The sequence below is a fragment of the Manis pentadactyla genome, chromosome 4 (genome assembly GCF_030020395.1).
Source record: "Manis pentadactyla isolate mManPen7 chromosome 4, mManPen7.hap1, whole genome shotgun sequence".
NCBI classification, from domain to species: Eukaryota; Metazoa; Chordata; class Mammalia; order Pholidota; family Manidae; genus Manis; species Manis pentadactyla.
In genome coordinates this window covers 23762980-23782871 of record NC_080022.1, presented here as the reverse complement: position 1 = coordinate 23782871, position 19892 = coordinate 23762980, and the positions used below count along the sequence as shown (strand labels likewise).

Below are 19892 nucleotides of genomic sequence, written 5' to 3'. Positions count from 1 at the left end.
AGGAGCTGGATGAGGGGGCTCTCAGCTGGATTTGCAGCAAGTCAAACAGCATCTCTAGAATGTTTATTAATAAATGGGTGTCAGGCTTGGGGGTAGTCTAGGTGAAGGGCTGCTGAACAGAGCTGATACTCAAGATTACAAATGACTGTTTCCAGTGACCCCCGTGGGGGGTAGGGGGAGGCTGGGAGCGGTGTGTTCATGGACATTTGTTGATAGCTCTCTGGGCCGGATTCTGTGCCCACGTTCCCCATGGTCAGAGAAATGGTTCACATAGAGCCTTCTTTTCAAGGGCTCATGGGTGGGAGGAAGTCCAGACAGTCAAAAGATGGAATCATCTGTGATGAGAGAGCACATAGAAGAGGGGCAGACAGCTCTGCCTAGGGAGTGGGGAATAAGGAAGACTTCACAGATGAGAGGTCATCTGAAGTGGGTTTTGAAGGTCAAGCAGGAGTTTTCTAGGTGAAGAAGGTGAGGACAAGAAGGTAGAGGTCTGAGAGGAGATGACGATCCTGTTTTGGACTTGCTGAGTTTGAGTGCCTCCTGTCAAGAGACCTGTTCAGCAGATGGGAGTCCATGCAGGAATGAACAATGGTTGGGGGTTCCTGGGGATAACAACTTGGGAGCAGCCATTCAGGAGGTGATAATTAAGCCTTGAGGTGGGAGTGCAGAGTGTGCAGTGAAAGCAGAACGAGCATAGATGCCTTATACGGGAAGCAGCAGGAAGATAGAGCAGTGAAGGAGACGGGGACAGAGGACCAGAGGGGTGAGAGGAAACCAGGAGCGTCAGGGAGGGGAGGGTTTCAAGGCAGGAGTCAACAGGGCTAAATGCTGCTGAGGGGTCAGTTGAGACCGGGCCTGCCAAGTGTCCATAGGATTTAGCAACAAGGAGGGTGTCGATGACTTTGTCAAGAACAGTTCAGCAGAAAGATGTGGTCAGAAGCCTGGCTGCAGTGGATTGCCCGGCGAGGTGACATTTGAGCCAGGACGTGAGTGGCAAGTGAGAAACTGAAGTGCCAGCTGTGACCGCTCATCGATGGTGAAGAGAAGCTGGAGGGCAGTGGCTGGAAGAGGAAGGAAGGTCAGGGGGCTCCCCCAGAATGGAGGCTACCTAGGTCTGTTCACGGGCTGCCATGGAGTGAATGCTGACGAGCCTGGTGAGCGAGGGGGTAACGGACGGAGGCTTCCCAGAAGGCGGATGGAGGATGTGGGCCAGGATGAGGGGCTGGCCCCTGGGAGGAGCAGGGCTGCAGGGAAGCTGGGAGTTGGAGGGGTAGGGCAAGCAGTCAGGGCCTCCCGGGTCACAGCCTCTGCTTCCTCTGTAAAGGAGTTTGTTGCAGAGAGTGGGTGGAGATGAGCTTGAGGAGAGAGGTCAAGGTCTGGCACAGCCAGCCGAGGTGGAATGGGGAAAGTAGGGAGCCGGGAAGGCTGCTGAGAAGCCCTGGGCGCCCAGCGGATGTGCGGCCCCAAGTCTTGTCACGGTGCCAGTTGGCTCAGCTGGAGATTTCTTCACAGCCTGGGGGTGGGCGTGGAGAAAGCGGCTTGTTACAAGGCTCTGGGGTGGGGGGCTGGCTGAGCAGGTGCGGCGGAAGGGCTGGGTGAGGAGATTCTGGAGCCAGTGGGCGTGGTGCCAACACCTTCTCTGTAGTCCTGGTAGAGGCAGATTCGGTGAGGCCAGGAGGGACGGCAGATGCTGGACGCTCAGGGGCTGGAGAATAATGGCATGTGAGGGTGCAGAGGGGTGGAGGTTGTGAGGGGAGGGGGATGGTAAAAATCAAGCAGGTAGTTACTGTTGTTTGAGTGTTTGCCACGTGCCAAGCAGGGTGGTGAGGGCTTCATGGGCTCCTGTCAGGGAATCCTCTAGTCAGCCCTCCAGGTAGAGAGTATTCCCAGTATTGTTTTACAGGTAAAAACAGGGTCAGAAAGGCAAAGACACTTGCCCAAGGTCACACAGCTGGTCAGTGTCCACGTCCCAGCAGAGCTTCCTGACTCCCAAACTTCCCTGGTGCCCAGGTTTCAGAGATGGTGGAGAAGTTTTGGGGATTATGTAGGTCAGGTCCTGGGACTGGTAGCTGAAGTGGAAGACAGGCCCCAGAGTTGATGCACCCAGAAGCTGGGCTGAGTGACAGTTCAGGGGCCCATGCACGGTGGGCAGCTCAGGGTGGCCACTCTTCATGCCTGGTCAAGAAGAGCTTTCAGACGCAGAGCATGGACTGGGCAGCAGGGGGCAGGAAGATCACAGCCCTCTTGGGTTCTTTTAAACACAAGAATGCCTGTTTGGAGCTGACCTGGCTTTGAGAAATAGGAGAGAGCCTGGGGGTGGGGGAGAGGAGTGCCTTCTAGTCTGTGGGCAGCATGGGCTGAGCCCTGTCCCAAAATACTGTTCCAGTCCCACCTTGCCTGCAGCCTGTTCATGGGCTGGGTCTTTGCCCTCTGCACTCACGTCTGCCCCCCATCTCTGCTACCCAGCATGCGGGAGAGGGCCTGGATGAGCTCATGTCTGAGCAGGAGGGGCTGGCTTTGGAAAACGGGAGCTCCCAGCCCCTCCTGCAGCATTGGCGGAGCTTCCAGTGCTTAGACCAGACACATAAATCAGGGTGGCCAAGAGCCCGGGGAGGCTGGGACTGAGGCGGCAGCAGCCTCCTGCAACACCTGCTGCTCTTGCAGCCACAGGGCTCTGTGAGGAGGGGCTGCCAGATGCCCTTACGCCCTCCGGTCTCAGAGGAATGTCATTCTGACCTGCGTGTCCAGGTCACAGTCTAGTACTTCTTGGGGAGCAGAATCCAGGCCTAAGACTCAGCCCCTGGCTTGGCATGAATTGTGTCTGAGAGTCAGGTTTGGGGGTGGTCTGTTAGCTCTGAGAGTCAGCCGTGGGAGGGGAAGGAGCCTGGGCTTCAGGCTCACCGAGCTGTGTGCTCTTGGATAGGTCACTTCCCTTCTCTGAGCCTTAGTTTCCTCATCTTTGAACAGACACGGTCTCTACTTCCCAGGGGAGGATTAAAGGAGACAGGCATGGACGGCACCTGGCACGGCAGCCTCCCAGAGCTCATGAATATGAGTGGCCGCTCCTCTCCAGTCACCCTGGTCTGGCTGAGGCAAGAGGAGGAAAAGATGGCTGTGAGGCTCTGCGCGAGTCCTCTGTGGCCTTCTGAGCCTCAGTTTCCTTATCTGTGAAATGGTGGTGGGGCAGGGGGCAGGATGTGATGCTCACTCAGCATTGCCTGCAGTTGGTTCCAGACCCTCAGGCAGAGGGCGAGCAAGGCTGCCCTCTCTGTGCCACTCTGGCAGGACAGAGCTGGCCTTTGCTGACCCCTGCCACCACCTCCGTGTTCCAGGTGAGGAGCCGGAAGAGGAACCGAAGGTGAAAACCCAGTGGCCAAGGTCTGCGGATGAGCCTGGGCTATACATGGCGCAGACAGGTAACCGGGCCCGCCTCCCTTCCTCTGCGGCGGGGGCCCGGCTGGGTGGTGTCTGCTGGCATGTGTGCTCGGTGTGTGCCCGTCTGTGTCTGTGTTCTGGAGTTCAGTCGCGTCTCTGCCATGTAGGCCTGTGGGCAGGGCTGGGTTGCCCCCTGGAGGGCCTGTTGCTTGGGGTCAGGGTAGGAGGAGTCCCATGAGACCGAGTGCTTGGGAGATGCTCCCCACCGCCGACGCTGTCCCTCTCTTGTAGGCGACCCGGCGGCTGAGGAGTGGTCCCCGTGGAGCGTGTGTTCCCTGACGTGTGGGCAGGGTCTGCAGGTGCGGACCCGCTCCTGTGTGTCCTCCCCCTATGGGACCCTGTGCAGCGGGCCCCTGCGGGAGACCCGGCCCTGCAACAATTCAGCCACCTGCCCAGGTATGCCCGTCTTCCCACCTGGTCTGCCTGCAGGGTTAGGTCCTGCCTGGGACTCGGGCAGGTTAATCCTCCAAAGATGATTGGTTGCCTCCTCCTCTCATTCAGCAAACTTTGCTGTCCCCCATGCCGTGCCCAGCCCCACTAGGGACACAGATGAATCAGACCAGGGTCCACAGCAGTGGGCTCGGTTATGGGCATGTCACTCCTGTGATGCCTGCGCCCTGGTAATCAAAGCTCATCTTACCACTCTCACCACCCTCTGGTCATGCCAGCACCTTGCGCTCTCCCCACCTCCTTGCATTTGCTTCTCGTCCTATCTGCCTTACCTCCACCTTGGCTATTAAAATTCAACCTGTCCTTCAAGATCTAAGACAAATGTCACTTAAAAAAAGGAAAGAAACCTTCCCTGATCATCCCTTCCCTCCTCAGACTGCCTTTCTCCCTCCTCAGGGTGCTTCCCCTGGACCCTTCAGCCTTCTCAGTTCAGCATGGAGTTGTTGAGAATGTGCATGTGCCTGCCTGAGACAAGTGGTTGGCCATGAGGGGCGGGCAGGACAGTGCACCCCGAGGTAGCGAAGTGGTGCCTAGTCCACTACCAGCTCCTGGCTGTAGGTTTAGAGTAGGGCTACTGGGCAGGGTCTGATATCTGGGGGTGTCGCAGAAGCTTGCAAAGGGCTGAGGCAAAGCTGTATTCCAGAGTGAGCTGTTTGTGTCAGTGTCCATGTAGAGGTTCATGTCTATTTGTGTGTCCATGCGCTTGCGGTTGGGAGGGGCAGGTTTCTTGCCCCAGTCTGCCATGTTGGATTCTTGCTCTGGGTCTGGGATCGGGAGGGGTGAGGTGGGGTAGGGTGGGGTGCATCTTGAGATCTTTCCTGGGCTTTCTTGTGCCCACAGAAGAGAAGGACCCCTGGCTTCCCTTCTGGGTGATCCTGATCTCCCTGTCAGGTGACCACAGGTGGAGTCCTGTGTGAATTGGGACTAGAAGCCTGTGTCTCCCACATCCCCAGCAAGGGCTGAGTCGCCCAGGACAGAGCCAATGAGGAGCGGTCGCAGAGCTGCTGGCGCTCCTGATTGGTGGGCGGATGGGCAGTGGGCGGGGCCAAGGTGCAGTCCAACCACCGGCCACGTGCTTCCTTGCAGTGCACGGCGTGTGGGAGGAGTGGGGGTCCTGGAGCCTGTGCTCCCGCAGCTGCGGGCGGGGGTCCCGGAGCCGGATGCGGACCTGCGTGCCCCCCCAGCACGGCGGCAAGGCCTGCGAGGGTCCCGAGCTGCAGACTAAGCTCTGCAGTATGGCCGCCTGCCCGGGTCAGTAGTGCCCATGGGCTTCCAGGCGGGCGCTGCGCAGCCGGGTGGGGGTTGGGAGACTCGGGGGAGGCAGTCAGGTCCAGTGCCCTACTAGGCCCTGGGGGTCCCATGAACTTTGACCAAGCATGGAAAAACTGGCGAAGTATACCTGCCAGTGTGGGAGGTGACCTGGCTCAGCCCAGACTTGGAGCTAGCACATCGTGACCCCAGGAGAAGGGGGCTGCTTATCATTTTCCCTTCCCCTACGCCCTGGGCTACCCTTGATGTTCATGGCACTTTGATGTTATAGCCAGCTGGGCTGTGAGGGGACACAATGCTGGGCTTAAGTGTGGGCAAAGATCAGAAGGTGCCCCTGGGCCCATTTCCCTCGCCAAAAGAGAGCACTTGCCTTGGTGCTGAGTGGAGAGGTGTCCTGTGTTCCTGGAGCTGGTGACAGGCAGGCAGGCCCAGGCCCAGGTACCACCTGCTCACTCCAGCCCCACTTCATCCCTCCCTCTCCAGTGGGTCTGGCCTGTTTCAAGTTGGAATGCCTAGTAGACTGCCATCTCCCTGCGGTGTTCGGCCCCCACCAGTCCCTGCACCCCTTGCTCAACGGCCACCTCTGCTTGTGTCTCCCCATGCAGTGGAAGGCCAGTGGCTAGAATGGGGTCCCTGGGGCCCTTGCTCCACATCCTGTGCTAATGGGACCCAGCAGCGCAGCCGGAAGTGCAGCGTGGCAGGCCCAGCCTGGGCCACGTGTACAGGTGCCCTCACTGACACCCGCGAGTGCAGCAACCTCGAGTGCCCGGGTGAGTGCTCAGTGCAAGGGCAGCAGGCGGCAGCCCTGGACCTGGGGGCACTTGGGGTCACTCACACCCCCTCTCTCCTGCAGCTGCAGATGGCAAGTGGGGGCCTTGGAACTCATGGAGCCTGTGTTCCAAGACCTGTGATACAGGCTGGCAGCGCCGCTTCCGCATGTGCCAGGCCACGGGTGCACAGGGCTACCCCTGCGAGGGCACCGGAGAGGAGGTGAAGCCTTGCAGTGAGAAGAGGTGTCCAGGTATTGCTTGCAGGACCCTGGGGATTGGGGGATAAGTGTGGGGCCTGGCTGAGCCCCTCCACTGTACCCACAGCATTCCATGAGATGTGCAGGGATGAGTATGTGATGCTGATGACGTGGAAGAAGGCGGCTGCTGGCGAGATCATCTACAACAAGTGTCCCCCCAATGCCTCAGGTGAGGGGTGGGGTGGCTTTCCCCAGAGGCCCCCGCCCATGCCATTCTTGATGTCCCCTTCTGGGCCCCCAGTCTCTTTAAGCATCCAACCTGAGGTCTGGAGTGAAGTGGGTAAGAGCACAGCTCCCACCCCCATCCCTCTGTCCTCTCCCCCTGCAGGATCTGCCAGCCGCCGCTGTCTCCTCAGTGCCCAGGGTGTGGCATACTGGGGGTTGCCCAGCTTTGCCCGCTGCATCTCCCATGAGTACCGCTACCTTTATCTGTCAGTGAGTGTGCCCTACTGGGCTGGGGCAACACTGGATCTGGTAGGGGGTGGAGGGAGCTTGAGTCTTGCTAATGCCCATGTGCCTTGGCATACATATGCTGTGCCCACTACTGCCTGGCTGTGCCTCTCCGTGTCTGGCAAACTCCTACTCACACCTCAAGGCGTAACTCTTTAGTACCTTCCCTCATCCCTTGTGCGTACTGCTGCGCTTCGGCAGCTCCCTGAGCTTCTCAGTCATTAGGTGTTTATGAGTGCTCGTTGAAATGTCTGTATCCTGTTAGACTGGGAGCTCCTTGAAGGCAGAGACAAAGTTAGATTTATTTTTGTGTCCCAGTGCCCAGTCCAGGGCCTGCCGTGGGGTGAGAACGTGGCCTGTGTGTATGAGTTTGTCTGACTGGAATTAGTACTTGATAGGTGTTTGCACTTGGAGCCTGTATTTGAGAGAAAGTTCATTACACTCCAGAGCATGCCTGATCCCCCAGGATAGAGAGGGACCTTGTCCCTGTGTTGTGCTGGTCATCTTTTATATGTACATCTGAGTACCAAGGTTCTTTCTCTACCTATTTCTATTTCAGTCACTTCTAAGTATTTTTGGGGATTCTCTCTCTTTATGGTTCTCTTTCTTGGATTCTGTCTTCCTGTGAGCCCCTTTCAGCATCTGTATCTGACCTTCCCCCCGCACCCCGCTCTCCTTCCCTGGATGCAAGCAATGGGTGGACTGGAGTGGGATGGGCTAGGGGCTGGTCCCAGCTCCTGACAGTCCAGTGACAGTGGCCTTCCGGTCACTTGCAGCTTCGGGAGCACCTGGCGAAGGGGCAGCGTATGCTGGCAGGCGAGGGCATGTCACAGGTGGTGCGCAGCCTGCAGGAGCTTCTGGCTCGGCGCACCTACTACAGCGGGGACCTGCTCTTCTCTGTGGACATTCTGAGGAATGTCACTGACACCTTCAAGAGGGCCACCTATGTGCCCTCGGCTGACGATGTGCAGGTACTACCCTGTCCTGGAAGGAAGGGAGAGAAGGTGCAGAAGCCCTAGACGGAAGGGGAGGCCAGGCCCCTACGGTAGAGTCTGCTGGGAGTGGCAAGTCTGGCTGTGCTGGGGAACCTACCGTTCCTGGGCCTGGGACCTCCTGACACTCACTGCTCTCTCTCCAGCGCTTCTTCCAGGTGGTGAGCTTCATGGTGGATGCCGAGAACAAGGACAAATGGGATGATGCTCAGCAGGTGAGGCTGGGCCTCCAGGCTCCTGTCCCTCCCTGTGACCTACCCCTGCCTTGGGCCCTTACACGCTCTGCCTCCAGGTGTCCCCTGGCTCTGTGCACCTGCTTCGTGTTGTGGAGGACTTCATTCACCTGGTGGGCGATGCTCTCAAGGCCTTCCAGAGCTCTCTGATTGTGACGGACAACCTGGGTACGGGCAAGCTGGTCGGGGAGGGGTGCTGGCTGTTGCAGAACCCAGGCCACCACGGCGGAGGGATGGTTTCTGAGGGCTTCTCCTATTTTTCTCTTGCTCTTTCTCTCGGCCCTGTCTTGCCCTCATTTAACTCCTTATTTTGATGTATTTCTCCATGTTTCTTCCTCTCCTCCATCTCTGTGTCGTTTCTCTGTGAATGTGTCTCCCTACCTGTGTTTGTACCAACCTCGGTGTCTGCTTCTGCCTTCCTGATGTGTCTCTACCACATCTGTCTCCTCCTCTGTGACCATCCCCTGTCTGTCTCTGCTGTGGTCCACCCAACCTCCTCCCGCTGCAGTGATCAGCATTCAGCGAGAGCCTGTCTCAGCCGTGTCTAGCGACATCACGTTCCCCATGCGGGGCCGCCGGGGCATGAAGGACTGGGTGCGGCACTCAGAGGATCGCCTCTTCCTGCCCAAGGAGGTGCTCAGCCTCTCCTCCCCGGGGAAGCTGGCTGTATCTGGAGCAGCAGGCAGCCCTGGCAGGGGACGGAGCCCAGGAACAGTGCCCCCTGGCCCGGGGCACTCCCACCAGCGCCTCCTTCCGGCAGACCCTGATGAGTCCTCCTCCTACTTCGTGATTGGTGCTGTGCTCTACCGCACCCTTGGCCTCATCCTGCCACCCCCTAGGTGAGTCCCTGGGAAGGGTGGATGGGGCTGCTGAGGGTCCCGGGAGGCCCAGGTGAGAGGAAGAGGACTGAGCCTGTGCTGGCTACACAGATCCGTCTGCAGCCTTCTATAGCCTTGGGACCACTTGACTGGCTCTGGACACAGCTGCTTCTCAAAGACGTCCATGCAGCCCCCAGAGGCTTCAAGGAGGGTTTGGGGTGTTGGATTGAGCTCTGGACCCCAGCCAAAGTCTTGGGCCACACTGAACTCGAGGCATGCCCCTGGCCTTGGCCCCTGGTATCCTCCTGTCCCCAATCCTAAGCACCTTCAGGTTCCCAACTGAGTCTGGGCTCCCATTGGCAGCAGCTGACCTCTGTACCTGTTTTCCAGGCCCCCTCTGGCCGTCACTTCCAGGGTGATGACAGTGACAGTGCGGCCTCCCACCCAGCCACCAGCTGAGCCCCTCATCACAGTGGAGCTCTCCTACATCATCAACGTGAGTGGGGGCCAGGAAGGGACCCCGGGTAGACCCCAACATGGGTGGCCTGATGCCCTGAGAGCAGGCTGGGCCTCTGACCTGTGTGGGGCCTGCTGTGGCAGGAGCAGTGGTGGGCTCGCCACCCCACACTGAGCTCACGTTTCCTGTTCCCCAGGGCACGACGGATCCCCGCTGTGCCAGCTGGGACTACGCCAGAGCGTGAGTTGGGCAGGGGCTCTGTGTGGGGAAGGGTGCAGCCCTAGGATTCCTCCCCTGCCTGGAAGGCCAGAGGGCTCCTTGGTGCCATTCTTGGCCTAAGGGATCAAGGGCACATCCTGGGGCTCCCAACTGCCTGCCTCTTGGATGTGGCCTTGCCCTGGGCAGTGGCCAGCACTAAGGATGGGGCCACAGAGCTGGCCCGGGGCTCACTCCATCTCTCCGCTCACCCAAGAGATGCCAGCTCCGGGGACTGGGACACTGAGAGCTGCCAGACCCTGGAGACACAGGCAGCCCACACCCGCTGCCAGTGCCAGCACCTGTCTACCTTTGCCGTGCTGGCCCAGCCGCCCAAGGACCTGGTGAGTGGGAGGGAAGTGCCTGGCCTGGCCAGGGGAGTTGTGGCCATCTGTACTGGTGTTGGCAGGGACCTGGGTGATCCCGCATGTGCCGCTGAGCAGGTGCTCTTGTGAGATGGCACATGGACGTCTGCACCACCCGAGGGGCATGGTGCTCACAGTGACACATGTGCCTGGGGGGAGGTGTGGTGGTGGGTGATCTCATGGTAAACACACGTGTGCATGTCTGGTTGTGTGTGGGTGAGTGTAAGTATGCATCCATGTGTGTAACTGGGTCTACACTGAGTCCCCTTTGCCTGTGGGTGTGATGAGGGTGCAGGTACCAGTCTGTACTAGGCAGCAAGTGGGTGGGTGAGGGCACCCCGGCCACTGTCCTCTCCCAGTGACCCATCGGACTGCCTGATCATCTCCCCCCAGACCCTGGAGCTGGCAGGCTCCCCCTCGGTCCCCCTTGTGATTGGCTGTGCCGTGTCCTGCATGGCACTGCTCACCCTCCTTGCCATCTATGCCGCCTTCTGGAGGTAGGTGGGCCACTGGGTGGGGTGGGCAGGAGGTGGCCAGCTACTCCAGGTTGGGTGGGGCAGCTAGCTCCTCTGTCTCTGCCCTCTGTGCCCTCTCAGGTTCATAAAATCAGAACGCTCCATCATCTTGCTGAACTTCTGCCTGTCCATCCTAGCATCCAATATCCTGATCCTTGTGGGCCAGTCTCGGGTGCTGAGCAAGGCAGGTGCAGGCTCATGGGGGTGCCTCAGTGGGAGGGGTGATGGGGCGAGGGTGGGGAGTGTTTGGGGGTGACGGCGTGTGTTGGTGTGTGTGTACTCAAGTGACGGGTGTTTGTACACACTCAAGCTGTGTGTTGGGTGAGGGGGTGTGTGGGAAATAGTGTGTAAGCATACGTGAGGGCGTTGGAGAGGGGGTGTATGTGTACTCGAGTGACGAATGTCTGTACATCTGCGAATGTGTGTGTGAGATGAGTGCCTGTGTGCACACGTGTTGGACGGGTGGCATTTGTGGAGCCTGGGCCTCCTCGTGTCTGCAGGCGCGTGGGAGCCCGAGTGAGGCCTCCTGTGCCACCTGCCTATGGATGATCTGTGCCGGCTCTCCCTTGTGCCCCCTCAGCCTTCTCCGCACAGTGCCAGCATGGCGAGTGCCAGGCGTGGGGCCCACCCGGCCGTGACGTGGCAGGTGCTCTGTCCCCTCCCTGCCAGCCCTGTCTGTGCGTGGGTGGCCTGCCCGCCCGCCTCCCGGATGCTGAGTGCTGCGTGCGTGTCACCGGGCCTGTGTCGTGCTGTGTGTGGGTGCAGAAAGATGGGGGTGCCTGGCAGGGCTCTGTGGGGGGCGGAGCTTGGGTAGGCGGCCGTGGCAGCGCCCAGCGGCGGGTGTGGGAAGCCTGGCACCGCCCGCCCTGACGGCTGCTCAGGGCCACCTCCCCCCTCTCCCTGCAGGGTGTGTGCACCATGACGGCTGCCTTCCTGCACTTTTTCTTCCTCTCCTCCTTTTGCTGGGTGCTCACCGAGGCCTGGCAATCCTACCTGGCTGTCATCGGACGCATGCGCACCCGCCTCGTTCGGAAGCGCTTCCTCTGCCTGGGCTGGGGTGAGCCTGGCCTCGCTGGACTGTCACGGGGCCTTGGGGTCAGGAGCAGCAGCAGTGGCTCAGTGGCCCCGGCCCCACTCTCTGGGCACAGGGTACAGCTGAGCTGGGGGTCTAGGAGGATGAGCTGGCTCTGAGGACCGGCAGCCGTCTCACCGTGTCCCCCCTGCTCCCCCAGGTCTGCCTGCCCTTGTGGTGGCCGTGTCTGTCGGTTTTACCCGCACCAAAGGATATGGTACATCCAGCTAGTACGTGGGCCTCCCATGGTGGGCAGCGGGGGCCAGTGGACCTGTTAGGGCACCAGACTGGGCATCAGGTCTTCTCAGGCTGCAGTCCTGGACCATGCCTGCTGTGAGACTTTAGGCAAATTCTTCCTGGTCTCTGAGCCCCAGTTTCCCTGACTGTAGAGGGATTGGATAATCTCTAAGAACCATTTTGCTCAGGGGTCAGCCTTGTTTGATCCCCATGGTAGTCCCAGGGGTGGGGCCTTTGTTCAAGGGGAAACCAAGGCTCAACAGGAACCATCCCTGTAAACCGTGCCTGGGGCTCGGCCCCACTGGTAACATGGGCCTGGCAGCCCAGGGGTCACTGAGAGATGGTGTTTGAGGGTGTGGAGCAAGCTGCTGGGTGTCTGACAGTCCCTCTCTCCCCAACAATCTAGCTGCTGGCTCTCCCTGGAGGGTGGCCTGCTCTATGCCTTTGTGGGCCCTGCAGCGGTCATTGTCCTGGTACGTGCCCCTTCAGTGTCCTGGGAGGGCATGGCCCCAGGGGATCTACCTCCTTCCTGCACTCTTAGCTTCCACCTGGGGGTTCCCTTGCCAGGGGGGCACATGTTGATGCCCACCACACTGTGCCCTCAGGTGAATATGCTCATCGGAATCATTGTCTTCAACAAGCTCATGGCACGTGATGGCATCTCAGACAAGTCCAAGAAGCAGAGGGCCGGGTAAGGGGTTGTCTCTGTGCTTGGCCTTGTGGGAAGTGGTGTGGGAGGGAAGGTTCTTGGAGACTCAGGGTTTGATGATGTAACCAGGGCTCCCTGACCTTGGTACATCAAGGGCGCAGGCAGGGTGGGCACCCAGATGCTCAGCTGCAGCCCCCTCGCCCACCCTAACCCACCTCTTTCTCTCTCGTCTGCCCTCCCCCTCCCACCCCACTTGGGGCTCACGCTGCCCTGTCTCCTCCCACTTCCCATGTGTTTCCCCCCTTCTCCCATGTCTGTGCCGCCCCCGAGGTCGGAGCGGTGCCCCTGGGCCAGCCTGCTCCTCCCCTGCTCAGCGTGTGGAGCGGTCCCCAGCCCCCTGCTCAGCTCAGCCTCGGCCAGGAACGCCATGTTAGTTGTGCCCCCCGGGGCTGGGGTGGGAGTGGGTGGGGCAAAAGAATGGGGGGCAGTGCCAATGGTGGGGTGGGGGAGGGATTTCAGCCCAGAGCCCTGGAAAGCTTGTCCTGCCTCACCAGCTGCCACACACTCTCAAGGGCTCCATGTCGAGGTGGCAAAGCACAATGAGGAGTGAATGTCTGTGCCTCTCAGAAAATGCTGGGTTCCTGTGCCCACCGCTTGCTCCTTGCCCCTGCTGCACTCCCAGCTTCTGTTTTATCCAGGCACAGCCACAGTCCCCTCCTTACACTCCCAACTTACAGAAGCTCATGGAATCTTAGGCCCTTAGAATTTCTGAGTCCATAGAACCTTAGAATTAGAGTGATAGAATCTTAGAATAAGACAATCAGGAGCTAAGAATGTTAGAATGTGTGAATCACAGGGTCTTATCATCTGTCATAGAATCTGAGACTTCAGATTCAGAGTCACTGAATCTCACAATCAGTTGAGAGACAGAGAATCTTAGAGGTAGAGAATTATTTCACTGAGATGTTTGCTGCCCTGGCAGCTGAGAGTCTTAAAAATCCCAGCTATACAGGAGAAGGATGAACAAATCCACAAGGGCCTCAGGCCCAACTTGCAGCCCATGGTGGAAATCCACTTGAGTCTCCCTGACCAGCGGGGATCCGGCTTTATGTTGTATACCTCCAGGGTCAGGGAGCTCACTGCCTCTGGAGGTGGCTGGCACCATCTCCGGGAAGCTCCGTGTAGCAGAACGCTCCCTCTCACTTGGGCTGCCGTCTGCCTCTCTGACCCAGTCTCTCAGAACTAGCAGTTAAAAGCTTGGGCTTTGGAGGCAGCCAAGCTGGGTCCGCACCCCAGCTCTGCCTCTCTCTCCCAGCTGGGCACACTCCAGTTTCCTCATCTGTAAATTGGGATAATAATCCCCATGCCTGTTTATTGGAGTTGTTTTGATCACAGTGTGAACTAATGTATGTAAAGTGTTCAGCGTAGGGCCTGGCAGAGAATTGGTGGTTAATCAATGGTAGCACTTATGACTGTGATTAGGCCCTCTCTTAGTCTTGGCTCTGCCCCCCAGGGGCCGTGGAGACTGCTGTGCCCACCCCCTGCCAGGCTGAACAGCCTTGTACTGCTCTGCCCAGGGCAAGTCTTGGCTCCCTGCCCATCTCTCTCACTTGCCCAGAGCTGTTCCCATCCCTGCCTGACTCCTGCTGGGGCTGCCCAAGAGGCAGAGTGGGCTGGGTGTGGCACCTGGCCCAGTGGGGCAGGACTGCCCCCCATGTGGGCTTTAGCTGGTGGGGGGGGCAGGCTGGCACTGGTGCCTAGATGCCAGGGCCCATGTGCCTTTTTTCCTCTGCCCTCTCCTGTCAAGCAGGTGGGGATGTGCGGGTTTGGACCTGACCCTTGCTTGTACCCCAAGCTCCCTCTCCGTGATCTTTCTGCCCGGAGCTCTGAGCAGCCCCTGGGAGCTTGGCACCTGCTCCTTGGGGGGCTGAAGGAAAAGAGCCTCCCTAGCCCTGGCCCCAGCCCCACTTCTCCCCAGAGATCTGTGCTCTGGGACGCCCTCCCTGGGCTCTGCCTGTTGAATCTTTCTGTGTGCCTCTGCCTGGCTTGTGCCCTCTCGCTGTCTGTTACCTCTCCTTGTCTCTCTTCCTCTCCTCTTCTCCCAGGATCTCTGGGGACTTGGCCCAGGCCTGTGATTCTGTGCAGATTGGGGCTGGCGCTCATGGCCTCTGCATCTGTCCCCCTCCTTTTCTTCTCTGCCACCGTCTCTTTCTACCTTGTCTGTCTTTGTCCCCTGATGCTGCCTCTGTCTTTGGCTCAGTCCCACTGTGTCTGTCCCCCTCCACCCCTAGTCCCTGCTCTGGCCCCACAGTTCTCTGCTATCTCTGTTCTGTTTCTCTGCCTCCAGCTCCTCAACCCTTCTCTGCCTGGGGACATTACTGAGGTCTTGTAGTTCGGGGCCTTGCCAGTCTTGGGCAGCTTAAGGGCCCCAGGCTGAGTGCTGTCCCCCAGTGTCACCTGACGGACCCTGTGCTGCCGTCCTCAGGGCCTCGCTCTGGAGCTCCTGCGTGGTGCTGCCCCTGCTGGCGCTCACCTGGATGTCTGCCGTCCTGGCCATGACGGACCGTCGCTCCGTCCTCTTCCAGGCCCTCTTCGCTGTCTTCAACTCTGCGCAGGGCTTTGTCATCACTGCTGTGCACTGCTTCCTGCGCCGAGAGGTGGGGCTGGGCTTCTCCTGGCCCTGCCTGTGTATTTCCCCATACGAGGCCTCTGGCTTCTCCGCGCTGTGCAGACGGGGAGGACTGAGGGTCCTGACCAGGCCTCCGGCTAAGCAGCCCTCGGTGTGGCAGCTGATAGCCTAGGGCACCTTGGCCTTGACCTCCTGGCCTCCTAGGGCTCCTCCTTCCCTCTGATGTCCCCTACGCTGGATGTACTTCTTCCTTTCACACCTGCCTGGGTGCCTGGGGTGGGAGGCTCAGCCAGCTGTGGCCAGGGGCCCTGTGGCCTCAGCCCCAGCAGGTACCCACTGCCCCCAGGTCCAGGACGTGGTGAAGTGCCAGATGGGCATGTGCCGGGGTGATGAGAGTGAAGACTCCCCCGACTCGTGTAAGAATGGGCAGCTGCAGATCCTGGTGAGTGAGGAGGCCTGGGCAGGGCATGGGTGGGTTTTGAGTGTGCCCCCTCCAGCCCCTTACCCCAAGCACCTTACCTTCCCATCCATGAGAGTGAGGGGACAGAGACGAGGTTTAATTCAGGCTCAGCCATTGGCATCTGGTTGGAACTGGGCAAGTCTTTCCCCCCAGTCGGTTTCCCCACCTGTCAGCTGGGGCTGGAGTAGAACGTGCTGGGCCCTTTGGACTCTGTTGGGTCGTGAGCACCTCTGGGTGGATCCCAGGGCAGGCGTGTGCCTGCTCTCCCAACCCTGATACATTGATCCTCTCTCTGCCCACCTGCTCTGTTCCTCTCTGCCTATAGTCAGACTTTGAAAAGGACGTGGATCTGGCTTGTCAGACAGGTGAGTCTGCCAGTGCAGAGCTGAGAATGGCCCCCAGGGGTGGGTAAGAAGGGAGGGCCCCCAGCCCCATGGGAGGCCCTGATGGGTTCTGGCTGTGGGATTTAGCTTTGGAGTCAGACAGCTATAAATCGGATTCAAGGCAGTGAATAGCACTTACTGTACAACTTGAGCAAACAACTTACCTCTTTGAGCTTTAAATTAATTAGGGGACATCAAGTGCTTAGCTGGGTGCTCAGCACATAGTGGCTATTATGTTATCATATCATTTCCATGATTTTTAGCAGAATCTCTTTCCAGTACTGTCTCCTGCAGAAGAGCTACCCAGGAGGTGGGAGAAGCAAGACCCTTTTGATAGCTTTGGGGCTGTGGGGTCAGAGGTCAGGACTGTGCCAGGAACTGACCTGTGGGAGCTGGGCCTTGCCTTTGTTCCTTGCCCTGCCTTGCTGTGGGCTCTGGGCCAGCTGTCTTCTTGACCCCTCTGGAGTGTGTACCAGCCACCCAAGTCATCTCTCGAGGACTCAGTTTCCTCCTCTATCCAAGCTTGGAGGCTTGGTGCCTGCCAGCCTGGGAGGGGCACTTAGGGGCTTCTCCTCCCCAGGACTCACCTCCTTTCCACTCCTGCCCCCAGTTCTGTTCAAGGAGGTCAACACTTGCAACCCATCTACCATCACGGGCACACTGTCCCGCCTGTCCCTGGACGAGGATGAGGAACCCAAGTCCTGCCTTGTGGGTCCTGAGGGAGGCCTCAGCTTCTCACCACTGCCTGGAAATATCCTGGTGCCCATGGCAGCCTCACCAGGGCTGGGGGAGCCACCGCCCCCCCAGGAGGCCAACCCCGTGTACATGTGTGGGGAGGGTGGCCTGCGGCAGCTAGACCTCACATGGCTGCGGCCCACCGAGCCAGGCTCCGAGGGGGACTACATGGTGCTGCCCCGGCGGACTCTGAGCCTACAACCTGGCGGCGGGGGTGGAGGTGGCGAGGACCCCCCGAGGGCCCGGCCCGAGGGCACACCCCGGAGGGCCTCCAAGACACTGGCCCACACCGAAGGCTACCCCAGCTTCCTGTCTGTGGACCACTCTGGCCTGGGACTGGGCCCTGCCTATGGGGCTCTGCAGAACCCATACGGGATGACCTTCCAGCCACCACCACCGACGCCCAGTGCCCGCCAGGTGTCCGAGCCAGGGGAGCGCAGCCGGACCATGCCCCGTACCGTGCCAGGCTCCACCATGAAGCTGGGTTCCCTGGAGGTGAGGGCTGTAGGGCGTGGAGTGGGGGAGGGAGGCCTGCACCCATGTGCCTGAGACTGAGTCACAGGCAGCAGTCGGGAAGGGACACCCAGCAGCCTCCCCAAAGCAGCACCTTTGTACAGAGCCCCTGGGAGTGTGTGCACTGTGCATTTCTCCCTCTGTTCCTGCTCATGGCAGCTCCAGGGAATCCTGGCTTCTCTGAGCTCCTGAGATGGGCTTGAACTTCATGTGCTGAGGGTGTCCTTCTAGGTGCATTCACACTCAGTTTAGTGCCTACCTGGGAGTGCTGCTTAGGATAGGTCTTCTTTTAAGGGGCCTGGGGCTCAGGCCAGGGGCTGTATTGTTAGGGAAGCCATGTTGTAGGGGCTGGGAGTCGGTCTCAGAGTCACACAGGTCTGAGTTCGGATCTGGGAGCTGCTAATTATCAGTGACATCTTCAGCAGCATCTCCCTCTGAGCCCCCGTTAATCTTTCTTAGCCTTAATCTCATTAAGCCTCAGTTTCCTCATTTGTAAAGTGGGGATAGCACAGCAGCCTGTTTGTAGAGTTGTTTCGAGGGCTGATTGATAGAAAACATAAATGTCTGTGTGGAACAGGTGGAAAGTGCTAGATAATTGCTGCTGTTACCATCCCTGAAAGCAGCCTCAGGCACTGCCCACAGGCCGGTGGTGACTGACCCTCTCCTGAGAGAATGTAAGCCCCTCTCTGTCCCTGCCTGTGTGTTTCTGTGGGTGCCCCACCTTCCCTCTGGCCGCGTCAGGCCTGCTCCCACAGGGAATCAAGCAGGTGGTAGTGGCCCCCTGCAGAACTCTAGAACATTCTGGAATTCTGGTTGGAGGGCTGAGGGGGATGTAGATAAGGAAAGAGGCAGGAGTCACGGCTCAGACACTGTTGGCTGCTCATGTTTGGCCTCAGAAACCTCCCCAACCTCCGCACAGAGGAAAGTAAGTTAGCAGCTAGGGGGTTCGCAAGTGTATAGTTTGTCTCCCAAAATGTTTCTTGAACATTTGGTGCCTGCTTCTGCTGCAGATGGCAGAACAGGAAGGCGTAACCAAGACAGAAAACTCAACGCTGACACTGGGGAGGGGTGCACTCAGCGTGGCAGGTTTTGTTCTGTGGACACGTGGCTGTGGCTGGGCACTGAGGAGGGGCCGGCATTGGGCTTCTTCCTTGCGTGGGAAGTAGCAATAAATGTGCAGTGTCTTGAGGGGTCAAGAATGATACCCAGAATTCTGGTGTGGGCCACTGCGTTGGAGGTGGAGAAGCAGGTTGGGGTGGGGAATTCCGAGTGTTATCAGTTGGGCACGTGCGTGCGTGTGTGTGTGTGTGTGTGTGTGTGTGTGTGTTGCCTTGTGGATATTGGGGGACAGGGAGAGGTGTCCTGCTGCCTCCAGACAGACAGATGTGGCTGGGAACATGGAGGACAAAACATGTGCATGGTAAGAGGCAGGAGAAGGTCCAGGGCAGAGAGAGGAGGGCCCAGTGTTGGGAAGCCAGGATGGGTGGTGGAGAAGGGAGGCAGGGAAGAGGAAGGACCAGGAGCATGGTGTCGTGAAGGCCAGTGGTGGTGAGCATGTCTGCGGGCCTGGGCCTTGGGAGCTCTGGATGGTGATCTTAGCGTCTCCCCTGAGGACTTTGGGGCAAATCCCTTCTCTTTCCTGGACCTGTTTCCCCAGTGTAACCTGCAAAAGTTGGCTTTGGTCTCATGTACACACCTGGTACCAACATTCCAAGACACTAAGGCCTCCCTGAGTGGCACTGGAGACTGTAGGTCGTTGGAGCCTTGAAGGTGGTCTTGGAAAGTGAGGGTCTGGAGAGGCAGGAGGGGCCAGGGAGGCCAGGGAGGCAGGGCCTGGTTCATCAGGAAAAGGGAAGGTGGAGTCAAAGGAAGGCCTGAAAACCTGAGTCCTTGTGTTTGCAGGATAAGTGGAGGGCTCCAGAGAGAAGGGAGCCTGTGGCTGGCAGGGAGAACGAGGCAAGATGGGACAGAGGGGTAGAGAGAAGACACAGGAAGGAGCGTCTGCCCTGTGATCCTGTGTTGGAATCTGTGTCCTTGCCACAGTGGAAACTTGCACTGTGACATTTGGTCCGTGTGCAGTCGTGCGTGTGTGTGTGCACCAGTGTGTGTGTGTGCTCCGCGTGAGCGTCTACCTGCAGGTTCAGATGTGCAGGCTTTGTAGGGGCAGCAGGGAGTTTGGACCCGGGCCTGAGCTGCAGCCCTGTGGCGGAGTAGTGCCTTGGCTCCTCATACCCAAGGGCTGCCCTCTAAGGTTTCCTAACTTCTGGGTCTGAGGGGTGGGGGGTGGGTGCAGCAAGCAGACCCTGGGTTACCAGAGTCTGGTCTCTAAGGCCTGTGCATGTGGTAAAAAAGTTTCTTCTCCTCCACTGCCTCCCTGGTGCTCCTTTACAGCGAAAGAAGTTACGGTATTCAGACCTGGACTTTGAGGTAGGTTCAGTGCGTGTGTGCATGTGTGTGCAGTGGGGGCATCTATCTGTGGTGTCCCTGGGGGGTCCGTGCCCCAAATTAGCCCAAGCCCCATTGCCGAGCCTGACCCCAGGACCCCAAGCCTATGGCTTCTTCGGGATCTTCCTAACGTCCTCTCCCTGCCCAAGCCCCCAGCTCTGGGGTGGAGAGAGAGCCAGGCTTTGTCCCAGAGGGCCAGCAGCAGGCAGGGATGTGGGGCCCCAACATGCTGAGGGCCCTGGGCAGGGGCGGGTGAGGCTCACAGGACTGCCCCAGGGGAGAACACCTCTTCTGACATCCTGTGGCTCCCAGAAGGTGATGCACACCCGGAAACGACACTCAGAACTCTACCACGAGCTCAACCAGAAGTTCCACACTTTTGACCGCTACCGCAGTCAGTCCACGGCCAAGGTGAGGGCTCCTCTTTGGCTTTCCCTGACTGAAGCTCAAGGCCTGATCTAGTGTGTTGGCCCCTGGGGTCAGACCCTGACCCGTGGCCCCCA

At 59.1% G+C, this 19892-nt stretch overlaps 1 protein-coding gene across 23 annotated transcripts in view; it reads left to right on the top strand.

Moving 5' to 3' along the window:
* The window catches only part of ADGRB2 (adhesion G protein-coupled receptor B2), a 36383-nt gene that overhangs the window by 15551 nt on the left and 940 nt on the right, over window positions 1-19892 (top strand). For 8 of the 23 annotated variants that reach the window (XM_036885303.2, XM_036885283.2, XM_036885305.2 and 5 more), the window contains 27 exons: window positions 3333-3416; window positions 3667-3831; window positions 4972-5136; window positions 5760-5924; window positions 6008-6175; window positions 6249-6350; window positions 6510-6616; window positions 7408-7602; window positions 7770-7838; window positions 7916-8024; window positions 8365-8695; window positions 9065-9170; window positions 9328-9371; window positions 9604-9730; window positions 10145-10248; window positions 10348-10450; window positions 11173-11323; window positions 11499-11568; window positions 11982-12048; window positions 12181-12266; window positions 12555-12653; window positions 14710-14881; window positions 15200-15295; window positions 15639-15678; window positions 16307-16926; window positions 19336-19371; window positions 19702-19800. In XM_036885303.2, the coding sequence (XP_036741198.2) occupies window positions 3333-3416; window positions 3667-3831; window positions 4972-5136; window positions 5760-5924; window positions 6008-6175; window positions 6249-6350; window positions 6510-6616; window positions 7408-7602; window positions 7770-7838; window positions 7916-8024; window positions 8365-8695; window positions 9065-9170; window positions 9328-9371; window positions 9604-9730; window positions 10145-10248; window positions 10348-10450; window positions 11173-11323; window positions 11499-11568; window positions 11982-12048; window positions 12181-12266; window positions 12555-12653; window positions 14710-14881; window positions 15200-15295; window positions 15639-15678; window positions 16307-16926; window positions 19336-19371; window positions 19702-19800 (3680 nt within the window). The remainder of the gene's footprint in view (window positions 1-3332; window positions 3417-3666; window positions 3832-4971; window positions 5137-5759; window positions 5925-6007; window positions 6176-6248; window positions 6351-6509; window positions 6617-7407; window positions 7603-7769; window positions 7839-7915; window positions 8025-8364; window positions 8696-9064; window positions 9171-9327; window positions 9372-9603; window positions 9731-10144; window positions 10249-10347; window positions 10451-11172; window positions 11324-11498; window positions 11569-11981; window positions 12049-12180; window positions 12267-12554; window positions 12654-14709; window positions 14882-15199; window positions 15296-15638; window positions 15679-16306; window positions 16927-19335; window positions 19372-19701; window positions 19801-19892) is intronic. The other 15 variants (XM_036885291.2, XM_036885287.2, XM_036885284.2 and 12 more) reach the window with 8 other exon arrangements.